Here is a 14,033-nt window from a genome sequence, read left to right as displayed (position 1 = left end):
AGCAAATTGCAGGAAACCCTGAAAAGAAAACTACTTCCAAAATATGAAAAACACAAATATTAGAAGTAAGAACTCAACAGTGTGGTTTAAGAGCAGATTTCAAAGAAAAGTAGAAGAACTAAAGAAATTACATAAAAAGCGGGGCGTCTGGGTGGCTCAGGTGTTAAGCATCTGCCTTCAGCTTGGGTCATGATCCCAGGATCCTGGGACAGAGCATCGGGCTCCCTGCTAACGGGAAACCTGTTTCTCCCTCTCCCACACCCCTGCTTATATTCCCTCTCTCGCCGTCTCTCTCTCTCTGTCAAATAAATAAATAAATAATCTTTAAAAAAAAAAAAAAAGAAATTACATAAAAAGCAACAAAGGCACTGAAAAGGGGACTATGAAAGGTTAGGAGAGACAGAGACTTGAGAGGGCTCTAGCAGAACACACAATTCGAGTTCTAGCAGGACACTCTGGCTGGCGCAGCATACAAAGAACAGCTGCAAACTTCTCCAGGCTGATGAAACACATCAATCCAAAGATTTAGAAAGCCCTACAGTTCCCAGACTATAATAATAAAAGGATATTCATATCCAGACACATCACCGTGAAACTGTAGAACACAAGAGACAAAAGGAAACCAAAGACAGCCAGAAAGAAAAGATAGCTAACCTTTAAAGGAACTAAAATTATATTGACAGAAGACTCCTTGATGGCAATAAAAATAAAGAATAGGGACACCTGGCTAGCTCAGTCAGAAGGACATGCGACTTCTGATCTCAGGGGCTATGAATTCGAGCCCCAGGGTTGGGTATAAAGATTACTTAAAATAAATAAATCAACTGGGGCGTCTGAGTGGCTTGGTCAGTTAAGCATCTGCCTTCAGCTCCGGTCATGATCCTGGAGTCCTAGGATTGAGCCCTGCACTGGGCTCCCTGCTCAGTGGGAAGCCTGTTTTCCCTCTCCCACTCCCCCTGCTTGTGTTCCTGCTCTGTCTCTCTGTCAAATAAATAAATGAAGTTAAAAAAAAAAAAAAAGAATAAAGAGTAGATTAAAAATCTGCCACAAAAGGGGTGTCTCACTGTCTCAGTCAGTGGAGTGTATGACTCTTCACCTCAGGGTTGTGAGTTCCAGTCCCATGCTGGGTGCAAAGATTACTTAAAAATAAAAGCCTTTATTTTAAAAAAAGGTTCATTTATTTAAGAGAGAGAAAGAGGGAGAGAGAGAATGCAAGCAGGGGGAGGAGCAGAGGGAGAAGGGGAAAGAGAATCCTCAAACAGATTCTCCACTGAGCACAGAGCTCAGGTGGGGCCTGATCCCAAGACCCTGAGATCATAACCCAAGCCAAAATCAAGAGCCGGATGCTCAACCAACTGTACTACCCAGGCACCCCAAAATAAAATCCTTTTTAAAAAAATCTGCCACAAAAGAACTAAAATACAAAATATCAGTTGCATAAATAGATCAGAGTTGAATTATTCTAAGGTCTTTTTTGTGTTGTTTAGAAGGAGGTTTAAGATGCTGATTATTAGCTTTTGACTTTGGTAAATTAATTATATACATTAAAAATTCCTAAATAAAGATCTAAAAGATTATCAACAGATTTTATAACGCCCATAAAAAAGAGAAAATAAAAGGGAATAACAAAATGAAACCAAAAGAAGGCCAAAGGAAAAACAAGAAAAAATATTAAAGAAGAGATAAAGAGAAAGTAGAAATATAAATGACAGGAATACATCCAAACATAACGTCATTACTGAAACCGTAAATAGATGAAATTCCAGTTAAAAAGATTAACACCCGTATTAATAGAAATTCATGCATACGCTGTTTACAAGAGATGCACTGGCACCAAAAGGCTGAAGGAAAAGAATGGAAGAAAAATAAACTAGGTAAACACAAAAATAAAATCTGTTCGAACTATATTAATAGCCAAGAAAACAGACTTCAAACAAAAGACATTACCGATGATACTACATAATGCAAAAAAAGTACAATTTACTAGGTCAATACGACAATTTTCAACTTGTATGCTCCCAGTTGGAGTTTTAAAATACATAAAGCAAAAGAACAACAGTTATAAGGAGAAACAGACAAATTCATCATCAGAGCGAGAGATTTTATTTTATTTTTTTAAGATTTTATTTATTTATTTGGCAGAGAGAGATCACAAGTAGGCAGAGAGGCAGGCAGAAAGAGAGGGAAGCAGGCTCCCGGCTGAGTAGAGAGCCCGATGCGGGGCTCGATCCCAGGGTCCTGGGATCATGACCCGAGCAGAAGGCAGAGGCTTAACCCACTGAGCCACCCAGGCGCACCCAGGGTGAGAGATTTTAAAACACCTCATTTGGTAAATAGTTTGTTTGTACAGATAAATCAGTAAGGATATAAATGATTTTAACAACATAATTAACAAGCTAGGTGTGATGGACACATGCAGAATCTTGTATCCAATGCCCAGCCACCCTTACTCTAGTGACAGAATTGACAGCACCTTTATTCATGATAGCTAAAAGGAGAAACAACCCAAATGCCCATCAGCTGGGAAATGGATAAACGAAGTGTGGTACAGCCATATAATAGCATATTATCCAGTCATAGGAAGGAATGAAGTACTAATATGTTACCAAATGGATGAACCTCGAAGACATGCACAGTGAAAGGAGCCAGTCACCTAAGGCCAGATAGTATTTGATTCCATTATATGCAATGTGCTGAAGGACAAATCCACAAGGAAAGTAAAGGTGGTTGTCAGAGGCAGGGAGGTGGTGAAATGGAGAGCACCTGTTAATGGGTATGGTTTTCTTTTTTGAGGAAATGAAAATATTCTGGAGTTAGGTATTATGTATTAGTGATGGCTGCACAACTTTGTGAATATGCTAAAACCCGCTGAATTCTATACTTTCTAATAAATAAATAAATAAATAAATTTTAAAGCAGGTTCCATGCCCAGTGTGGAGCCCAATGCAGGCTTGAATTCACAACCCTGACATCAAGACCTGGAGATGATGTCAAGAGTTGGACACTTAACCAACTAAGCCACCCAGGCACCCCTGAATTCTATGCTTTAAAAGACTACGTGACTGAAGGGAAGGGGGTAGAGGGATGGGGTAACGAGATGCATGGGTACTAAGGAGGGCATGTGTTGTGATGAGTACTGAGCGTTGTATACAACTAATGAATCGCTGAACACTATTATCAAAAACTTATGATGTACTATATGCTGGCTACCTGAAAATTTTAAAAATTAGCATTTGCTAAATAAATAAAGACTGTGAATTTATTCTCAATTAAAGAAAAAATACATATACATATTACACAATATTAAGAACAAATCTAATGACACTGCAGAATCTTAACAAAAAAATTCTAAAACTTTGCTGAAATAATTTAAAGAAGCCTTACATAAATGATGACACATCAAATTTAGAGACTGGAATAATCGATAGCACCATTATGTTAATTCTCCAAAATATAGACTGATCTACAGAATCCACGCAATTCCAATAAAACCTCCAATTTTTTTATGCTTGACTTAACATATAAATAGATAAGAAAAGGGCTGAGAATGATCAATAACCAGTACATTCCTTACCTGATAAAGAATTATAAAGCCATAATAACTAAGGCAAGAATAAAGTAGTCGAGTAACAGATAAACTTGCCAAAACTAAAGGGCCAGAAAGGGACCTCCCGTGAGTACATGAAAATGGTGGGAGCACTGATGGTGCAGACAAATGTGGAGAGGATGGCCACTTCAAGGTGCTGCTTATTCCTGTTAGGAAACAAAACAGAACCCTACCTCACAGAAGATGTAAAAACCAATCTGAGCTGCCTTAAAGGCTTGTATATGAAAAACAAAACTATTAAACTTTTAGAAGAAAATATAAGAGTGTCTTATAATCTTCGGATAAAAGGGATTTCTGCAACAAGACACAAATAACAAACCACAAAGTTAAAGAGCAATAAATTTGATTATATTAAAATAATCTTTTATTCATCAAGACATCACGAAGAATGAAAGCCTCATAGCGGGAGAAGATACGTTTAACCAATATAACCAGAGAGGATTAGTATATAGTATATATAAAAAAACTTCTAGGGGCACCTGGGTGGCTCAGTGAGTTAAAGCCTCTGCCTTCGGCTCAGGTCATGATCTCAGGGTCCTGGGATTGAGCCCCACATTGGGCTCTCTGCTCAGCAGGGAGCCTGCTTCCTCCTCTCTCTCTGCCTGCCTCTCTGCCTACTTGTGATCTTTGTCTGTCAAATAAATAAATAAAATCTTAAAAAAAAACCAAAAAACTTCTGAAATCGGTATGAAAATGACAAACAACTCAAGAGAAAAATGGGCAAAAGATCTGAACAGACACAAAAGAAGTAAAAATGGCATCACGCTATATGAACCTTCAGTCTCCTTCTTTTTCTTTTTTTTTTAAGATTTTTATTCATTTATTTGACAGAGATCACAAGTAGGCAGAGAGACAGGCAGAGAGAGAGAGGAGGAAGCAGGCTTCCTGCTGATCCGAGAACCTGGTGCAGGGCTTGATCCCAGGACCCTGAGATCATGACCTGAGCTGAAGGCAGAGGCTCAACCCACTCAGCCACCCAGACGTCCCTTTCAGTCTCTTTCTTAAAGAAACAAACTCAAGGGACGCCTGGGTGGCTCAGTTGGTTGGACCACTGCCTTCGGCTCAGGTCATGATCCTGGAGTCCCGGGATCGAGTCCCGCATCAGGCTCCCAGCTCCACGGGGAGCCTGCTTCTCTCTCTGACCTTCTCCTTGTTCATGCTCTCTCTCACTGTCTCTCTCTCAAATAAATAAATAAAATCTTAAAAAAAAATAATAATAATAAAAAAAATAAAATAAAATCTTCACTCTTAAAAAAAAAAAAAAAAAAGAAACAAACTCAAACCACCAAATGAGAAAACACTACTTACCTCCTAGAATAATAAACAGTGAACAGCCTAACTATTAACAAACTGGATACTGTCCAAACGAGATGCTTTCTTACCTTGTAATAGGCCTTTGCATTGTTAAAAAGCAGCTGGAAGTCAGCCGTCAGCAGATTAACATCATCGTACTCTTCCATTTTTAGCTTTTGTTGGATTTTCATCAAATCAATGGGCTGAGAAACCACTTCATAATAGTCTGGTTGATTTCTGTAATTTTTTAAAAAGGGTATTAGTCCAAAGCCCATATAAAGTTATATTTCAAGACTACTTGTGGTCATGCCCAACATTCCAAGCTATAGAACATACCAGACTTACTCCCATTATTAGAACTAAAAGAGAGCAATAAAAGCCAGGTGCATCTGCAAGCTCTTTTCTAAGTATATATTAGCAACATGAAAACCTAACATAACATCTGTGATGGATATTCAAATGCTAAATATTTAAGATTTAGGACACCAGAACTAAAACAATTCACCCAGCATCTTCTGCAAATGAAAATAACTTACCTTTTGTAGAGTTCAACAGTGTTGAAAAGAGATTCACATTTCAAAGCTCTCTACAAACTTACAAAATGGATTGTCTCTTCACTTAGTGACCACACAACTTTTTCTGCCAAGTACTATCAAGTGTCTATTATATATACTGCTCTAATATCAATTACTAAACTTACAGAGGAGAAAGATAAAGTCATTGGCACAAGGAGCTTACCAAAGATAACAGGGTATAAGGCATAAACATGACCAAACTCTTAAAAAAAAAAAAAAAACCCTAACACATAGGTATGATAAATAAAAAAATCAGGACATTGATTATCTCTTGAGGGGAGGGATAGTTAGGGTCACACAAGAAACTTTAAAGGTGGTTATAAATGAGAATTTCTTTCTTTCTTTCTTTCTTTTTCTTTATAAGGGTTTTACTTTATTTATGTGAGAGAGAGAATGAGAGAGAGAGAGCATGCGAGGGGAGAAGGTCAGAGGGAGAAACAGACTCGCTGCTGAGTAGGGAGCCTGATGTGGGACTTGATCCCGGGACTCCAGAATCATGACCTGAGCTGAAGGCAGTCATCTAACCAACTGAGCCACCCAGGTGCCCCATAAGTGATAATTTCTTAAGTTGGGTTTTGGGTTCATGGATGTTTATTATTATTAATCTGTTTTTTTCTTATAAAAATTTTTTATTTAAATTCAATTAATTAACACATAGTATATTTTTAGTTTCAGAGGTAGGTGGAGCTCAGTGATTCATCAGTTGTATGTAACATCCAGTGCTCATTGCGTCACTTGTCCTCCTTAATGCCCATTACCACCTGGGGCTTTTTTCAAATGGAATTTCATGAGACAAGTAAACCTCCTGAAAAATTATTTCAGTGACTATTTCTCTCAATTCTCCCTCAAGGGTAGGTAGTTAACTCCATTCCAGAGGTATAAGAAATAAATTATTACATACAAAGAATGTCATGTCATTAAGGCTTAATTTAAACTCTCTTGGGACCTTGGCTGACATGTTATAGCCATATATGTAGGATGTAGTTAATTTTTAAAACCTTTGTTATTCTGACACAGAATCTGCAAGAAAGAGATAAAGCATGTTTTCTGAACCATTTGAAGGTCAGCTGCTGACATGAGGTCCTATTGCCCCTGAATAATTAAGTATTTCCTATAAACGAGGACCACAGCTCAACCACCAAAATCAGGAAACTGGTAACTGTTCCAAAAGTTCTGTAACTGTTCTGAAAATGTCCTTTATAGCCAAAGGATCAAGCCCAGAATCGTGTGCTGCACTTAGTTATATCTCTTTAGTTTCTTTTGTTCTGAAACAGGTCCTCAGTCTTTCCTCAACTTTTAGGGTCTTGATACTTTCGAGTAACTATGGGCCAGTTATTTTATAGAGTGTCCCTCAATTTAAGTTTGTCTATTTTCCTGACGAATGAAAGCAGGATGCGCTTCAGCAGGACTGTGACAGAAATGATGCTGTGCTCATCACACTGTCTCCTATCAGGTGGCACACGATTTCAACTTGTCCCAGTACTTGGGCGAGGCTCATGCTGATCGCTGATTACAGTGGTGTCTGCCAAGCTTCTCAACTGACCAAGTTACTGTTTTTCTCCCTGTACTTTATGGAGTGTTACCTCTAGACTATGAGCCCATTCCTAATCAATTTGCTCATTTATTCATATCGATATGGATCCCCAGATTCCTACTTGGAAGTCATTAAAACCCATGACGTTAATTATTCTGATGCTCCAAGTGCGCAAAGCTGGGCCAGGAGGCGTCCTCACAGATGTATTCTCTACATGCTTCTGACATGCTCCCATCACCCTCTGAACAGTTGCTTACTTTTTGGCAGCCTAAGATGGTAAGGTTCATCTTATACTTTCCTTGCCCTTAAAATCAGCGATTTCCCCAAAGAACTCTAGTTCCTTGCAATGGTAAATGGTATTTAAAAATGAAGGCTGAGGTGCTGGGTGTGCTCACATACACTGGTGGGTTACTGCTCTCAGGCTGTCTAAATGGACAAAGCTAGGGACAGACATACTCATTTATATCTACATTTCTAGTATCTACATATGCTGGGAAACATGAATTCACACCAACATTTCTAATTCCAATCCTACACCACAGAGTTCGATCTACTTTCCTTTTCCGGCTTGTACTCCCTTTCTCAGATAATGAGAAGCCCGAGTCCTATTACTGACAATGTATTTACATACATGATTGGTCTTCTGTGTATAACCCATCTCCTCTTGCTGCTACCTACCTCCACCCCATAATGCTTCTCCTCTCCTCACTAAGGCTATGACCCCCTGCCCTGGGCTAGGCCACACCCCATGCGGACCACTGACCCATGACAGACCACTGCCACCACTACGTCATCCTCTCTCCGCTTAGGCCTCAGCATGCTGTGCCAGGAAGTCCTTCAGCATAAACCCCGTTTACCACGCCCAGGTTCTGACAATCCGTGATGTGTGATATTGTTACTACCCTCAACCCTCCCCACCACACCGCACAACCTGTCTTCCCAACAGATGCCAACTTTGCTCAGTCTCACCTAATGGCTTTTGGATTAAATTCTTTAGGAAGGGAAAAGAAAAGGAAAAATAAATTGAGTTTTTTTTAAAAAAGCTCTTATCAATTATTTATGATTTTAGTGAACTATGAAATTAAGTATGAGGAGTAAAAGGAGTACTCATTCTGCTATTTGGAGAAAGTACAGGAACATAAAGGTCTTGGTGAGTAATAACAAAGGACCATCCAGGCCTAATGCTGCTGTTGTCAGTGGTGCCAAGGGACCTTCTCAGGGTGAGCTTTAGGGCTTTGTTAACCTGATGTCCACGTGGCTCTCTCCACCTGGGCCCGATGGGCCATAGTCCACTCTGCCCCTTGCTGAGGCTGGACCTCAGCAGCCTCTCAGGCTTGGGGGATTATCTGTAGACAACTGAGAACCCAATGAGGGCATGACCCTTGGAAGAACACTCTCTCCCAGAAGCTCTGTGAGAGGGCTCCTCGCAAACACTTTCAGACCTACCACAACAACAAAAGGGAGATCAGGATCCCAACATTCCACTCTACATGATAAGGTCAACACAAGGGCCTCTGCTTTTCAAAGTAAAAGAGTTCTAATTTTTCCCACCTAAATCAACATGCAGAAGAGCATAAGATAATAAAAGTTGTCCCTACACATCCAGAGATAAAAGCACTATTAGTATTCTTCCCGACCTCCACGCCTACGTATACACAAACAGAATTGTGCAGGTACACGTTCTTGCCTGAAGAACAGCTTTTCTCCTTCAACAAAAGGCGAGGGCGCCCTGCCATGATACGGCCGCTGAACAGCCAAATCACAACTGACACTCTGAACCAGGTAAGTGAGAAATACTGGGCCTAATATAATATGCAGAACCTGCTGGCTACCCCCAAACACATTTTCCTTTATCCCCAGAATGGCAGCATTCTGAGCTGCTATGTGACTACGAATGAGCATCTTCTCAGCCTTGCTGCAGCTAAGTCCTGGCCAATACAAGAGCTGAAGTGTACCATATCCAGGTCATATCCTTAACAAGCCTTCTTCACCCAGTGGGCTGGAAGACAGCTATGGCGGTGAGCCATCTCAGACCATGTAGACAGGAGTGACACCCCAAGGACAGCAGAGGAAAGAGACGGTACCTAGGCCCTGAGGACTTTAAAGAACAAAAGTTTTATTTGAGAACAATTTTTCTTGTTTCAACCACTGTTAATTTGGATGTCTTAGCCTAAGTAGCTTAATAGACTAATCAAAACAAAGTCTCAAATGCTCAAAGATTCACGGTTGTGTACCTCTGAGCATTACGGCTTCCCACAAACTCTTAAGAAAACATACACTTTCCACAGAGGGGTACAGGTGCCCTCAGGCACGGCACTGGGGGAGGGCAAGCAGTGCTCACAGGGTATCGCAGTTTGGAGGCTAGAAGACAGTGTACTAGCTCCCCAAAGCCTGCTGGTGGGAAATAGGCAGCAGAGGGCAGTACTTTTCTACGAGGAGTTTGTGTAGTCCAGTATGCTGCGGCTCCTCTCTAGAGCATACTGGTTAAGAGTACAGGTTCTATAATCAGAAAGCCTTGAGTATACATCTTGGTTATCCCTTAGTAGTTCTGAGAACTTGTGTAAAAGTTCTCATCGATAAACTACAATAATAATACGTTAATACTTCTCAGGTTTAAACAATATAAGGAAGTGCTTGGCATTTTGTCTAGCATGTGGTAAACAATAAATATTTTATCATACGCTAATTAAAGGACAACTTTTAAAAGACCGTTATGATAAACCAACTGAAATCTGGAGACAGTTACCTCATTTTAAAAAGAACCTTTCTTTTCTGGCCATGACTAATTCACATCCTTTAATTCAGGATGCTGATAATGCATTCTTAATGGCTCTGCTCTGTGGGGTGAAAAGTCTGACTTGAGCTCAACCTTTATCCACTGTGGCATCAATGATCACGAATGGATCTAAATCTTTCGTTAACTCATTGTACTCGTTTCCTAAAGCTGCTGTCACAAATTACCACAGACTTAAAACAACACAAATTTTATTATCTTACAGAAGTCCCAAATGGGTCTTGCTGGGGTAAAAAGCAAGGTGTTGGTATCCCTTCTGGAGGTTTTAAGGAAGAATCTACTTCCTCATCCTTTCCAGCTTCTAAAGGCTGCCTGCATTCATTTGCTTGTAGCCCACTTCCTCCATCTTCAAAGTCAGGAGTGTAGCATCTTCAAGTCCCTCTCTAACTCTGACTCTTCTGCCTCCCTCCTCCCTGTTTAAGGACCCTTACACTGAGCCCATCTGAATAATTCAGGATAATCTCTCCAAGTCAAAGTTTAGTTGATATATTTAATTTTTCTCTAGCATGTAATCCAACATATTCATAGATTCTAGGGGTTGGAACATGGACCTACTTGGGGGCCATTATTCTGTCTACCACACTTCAGTATGTTTTCAGAATAGCTTCAATTGACAGAGTAGTGGGGAATAGTGATGTTATTTTGATAGCAAGAGAGGAAAGAAGATCTAGTCAGGGAGAACACAGCCTCTACAGAGAGGTGTATGCAATGTGCATATTGGGCCAATAATTTGTTTTGCTTCACTGGACCATGGAAGTCAAGCCCAAAAGTATGGGGACAAAGGAAAAAAAGCAAAATGAAAATAACGATTGTGGCCTCTGTATATTTCAAAAACTGATTCCTTTTAACAATGATAGCTACAACTTCACTGCTATCTTAAAGACTGTAAGTAATTTTTAAAAATATGCTTCATTCTTAAGGACATAAAGAAGAACATAATAAACCCCAAATAAGCAAGAGGAATGAAATAATATTCAAAGCAGAGATTAAAACAAAAACAAAAACAAGGACAATAGAAAAACAAAAAAAAAAATCAATAAAGCTAAGAGTTGGCTTTTTTAAAAGATAAACATAATTGACAAACCCTTATCTGGATGAACTAAAAAAAAAAAGAAGACTCGGGGCGCCTGGGTGGCTCAGTGGGTTGAGCCTCTGCCTTCGGCTCAGGTCATGATCTCAGGGTCCTGGGATCAAGTCCCACGTCGGGCTCTCTGCTCAGCAGGGAGCCTGCTTCCTCATCTCTCTCTCTCTGCCTGCCTCTCTACCTACTTGTGATCTCTGTCTGTCAAATAAATAAAATCTTAAAAAAAAAAAAAAAAAAAAGAAGACTCATATGAAATCAGAAATAAAAGAGGGGACATTACAACTAATGCCACAGAAATAAAAAGGATTATAAAAGAATACTATAAACAACTGTATGCCAATAAAATGGACAATCGAGAAGAAATGGATAAATGCCTAGAAACACACAACCTATCAAAACTGAGTATGAAGAAACAGAAAACCCAAATAGACCTCTAATTAGTACAGAGACTAAATCGGTAATCAAAAGAACAACTAGGTACGCCTGGGTGGCTCAGTTGGTTGAGCAGCTGCCTTCAGCTCAGGTCATGATCCCGGGGTCCTGGGATCGAGTCCCGCATCGCGCTCCTTGCTTGGCAGGGAGCCTGCTTCTCCCTCTGCCTCTGCCTGCCTCTTTGTCTGCCTGTGCTCGCTCTCTCTCTCTCTCTGTCTCTGACCAATAAATAAATAAAATCTAAAAAAAAAAAAAAAGAACAACTAAAGGTTACCTGAGTGGAGATGGTAAGGGGAAGGGTGAAAAAGGTGATAGGGATTAAGGAATATACTTATTGTGATGAGCACAGAGTAATATACAGAATTGTTGAATCAGTATATTATACACCTAAAACTAATTTAACACTATGTTAACAATATCAGAATTAAAAAAAAAAAAAAAAAATCTCCCAGCAAAGAAAAATCCTGGACTTTTGGCTTCACCAGCAAATTCTAGTGAACACTTGAAGAACTAACATTAATCCTTCTCAAACTTTTCCTGAAAAATTGGAGGAAAAAGTTACTTATTTTGTGAAGCCACCAATACCCTGATACCAAAGCCAGCAAAGACACTACAAGAAAACTACAGACCAACATCCTGTATGAACGCTGATATAAAAATCCTCAACAAAATACTAGCAAAATGAATTTAGCAGCATATTAAAAGGATTATACACTATAAACAAAAATTATACACTATAAACTGGAATTCAAGGATGATTCAACCTATGAAAACTGAGAAAGTAATACATCACAGTAACAAATGATGGAAAATAACCGAGCGATCATCTCAACTGCTACAAAAAAAGAATCTGACAAAATTCAATAATAGCCTTTCATAATAAAACTCAACAAATTAGGTATAAATGGAAAGTACCTCAACATAATAAAGGCCCTACATGAAAAGCCAACAGCTACCATCATACTCAACTTGGTGAAAGACTGAAAGCTTTTCCTCCAAGTTTAGAAATAAAACAAGGATGCTTGCTTGCACCACTTCTTTTCAACATATTACTGGAAGCCCTAGACATAATAATTAGGCAACAAAAAGAAAAGGCCTCCCAACTGAAAAGGAAGAAGTAAAATCATCTCTGTTCATGGATGACATGATCTCATATGCAGAAAACACTAAAGGTTCAAAAAATTTAACAGCAGAATAAGTGAATTCAGCCAAGTTGCAGTGTACAGAATTAACACACAAAAAAATCAGTTGCATTTCAATATACTAACAGTGAACAATCCAAAAAGGAAGAAAACAATTCACAACAGCATCAAAAAGAATAAAAACTTACAAATAAATTAAACAAAAAGGTGAAAAACTTGTACACCGAAAACTACACATTTCTGTTAAGAAATTAAAGACACAAATAAATGGTAAGATAGCTCATGTTCATGGGTTAGAAAAGTTACATATTGTTAAGACACCAATACTCCCAAAGCTATCTACAGATTCAGTGCAACACCTATCAAAATCTCAACAGCACTTTTTGCAGGAACAGAAAAATCCATCCTGAAATTCATATGGAATTTCAAAGAGCCCCAAATAGCCAAACCTATCCTGAGAAAGAACAAAGTTGAAGACTGTACTAGGGTCCTTCAGAGAAACATAACCAATAGGAAATATACACAAACACACACATATGTATATACACACACAGACACAGGGATGAGATTTATTACAGGAACTGGCTCATGTGATTATGGAGGCCAAGAAGTGTCCAAGACCTGTCATCTTCCAGGGAACCAGAAAAGTCAGTGGTATAATTCAGTATGAGTTTGAAGGCCCAAGAACAAGGAGCTCTGAGATCCAAAGGCAGGAGCGGATGATGTCTCAGCTCAGAGAGCACCAACTCTTCCTTCCTCCTCACTTTTGTTCTTCTCAAGGTCTCAGGGGATTGGATGGTACCCAACTGCACTGGTTAATGCCATCTTCTTTACTTAGTCTCCTATCCAGATGCTCATCTCTTTCAGAGACATCTTTATAAACACATATCTGGGCATCCCTTACCCCAGTCAAGCTGACACATAAAATTAACTATCACGAGGACTCATATATTCTGATTTCAAAACTTACTACAAAACTACAAGTTTGACAAGGACGTGGAGAAACTAGAACCCTTGTACACTGTTGGTGGGAATGTCAAATGGTGCAGTGAAATGAAAAACAGTACAGTCGTTCCTCAAAAAATTAAAAATTGAATTACTATAAGATCCAGCAATGCCACTTCTGGGTATATCCAAAAGAACTGAAAGCAGCATCAAAGACGTATTTATATGCCCGTGTTTACCGCAGTATTCCTCACAAGAGCCAAGAGGTAAAAGCAACTCAAGTGTTTTATCAATGGATGTGTAAATAAACAAAAGATAGTATACCCACACAATGGAATATCATTCAGCCTTAAAAAGGAAGGAAATCCTGTCATACGCTACAACATGGATGACCCTGAAACCATTACGCTAAGTGAAAGAAGTCACAAAAGACAACCACGGTATGATTCCATTTACATAAGACCCTGAACATAGTCCAATTTAGAGCAATAGGAAGTATAATGGTGACTGCCAGGGGTTGGGGGCAGGAGGAAAGGAATATAGAGTTTTGTAATGGGTACAGAATTTCAATTCTGCAATTTGAAAAAGTTTTGGAGATCTGCTATATAACAATATGAATAAACCCTT

At 39.2% G+C, this 14,033-nt stretch overlaps 1 protein-coding gene across 16 annotated transcripts in view; it reads right to left on the bottom strand.

Annotated features, from left to right (window-relative positions):
• The window catches only part of PBRM1 (polybromo 1), a 127,317-nt gene that overhangs the window by 105,609 nt on the left and 7,675 nt on the right, over positions 1–14,033 (bottom strand). For all 16 annotated transcript variants that reach the window (XM_044253407.1, XM_044253409.1, XM_044253420.1 and 13 more), the window contains one exon: positions 4,990–5,137. In XM_044253407.1, coding sequence (XP_044109342.1) covers positions 4,990–5,137 — 148 coding nt within the window. The remainder of the gene's footprint in view (positions 1–4,989; positions 5,138–14,033) is intronic.

Source organism: Neovison vison, chromosome 6 (assembly GCF_020171115.1).
Source record: "Neovison vison isolate M4711 chromosome 6, ASM_NN_V1, whole genome shotgun sequence".
Lineage (NCBI taxonomy): Eukaryota > Metazoa > Chordata > Mammalia > Carnivora > Mustelidae > Neogale > Neogale vison.
The sequence above is the reverse complement of the archived record's forward strand: the minus strand, read 5'-3'. Positions and strand labels throughout refer to the sequence as shown.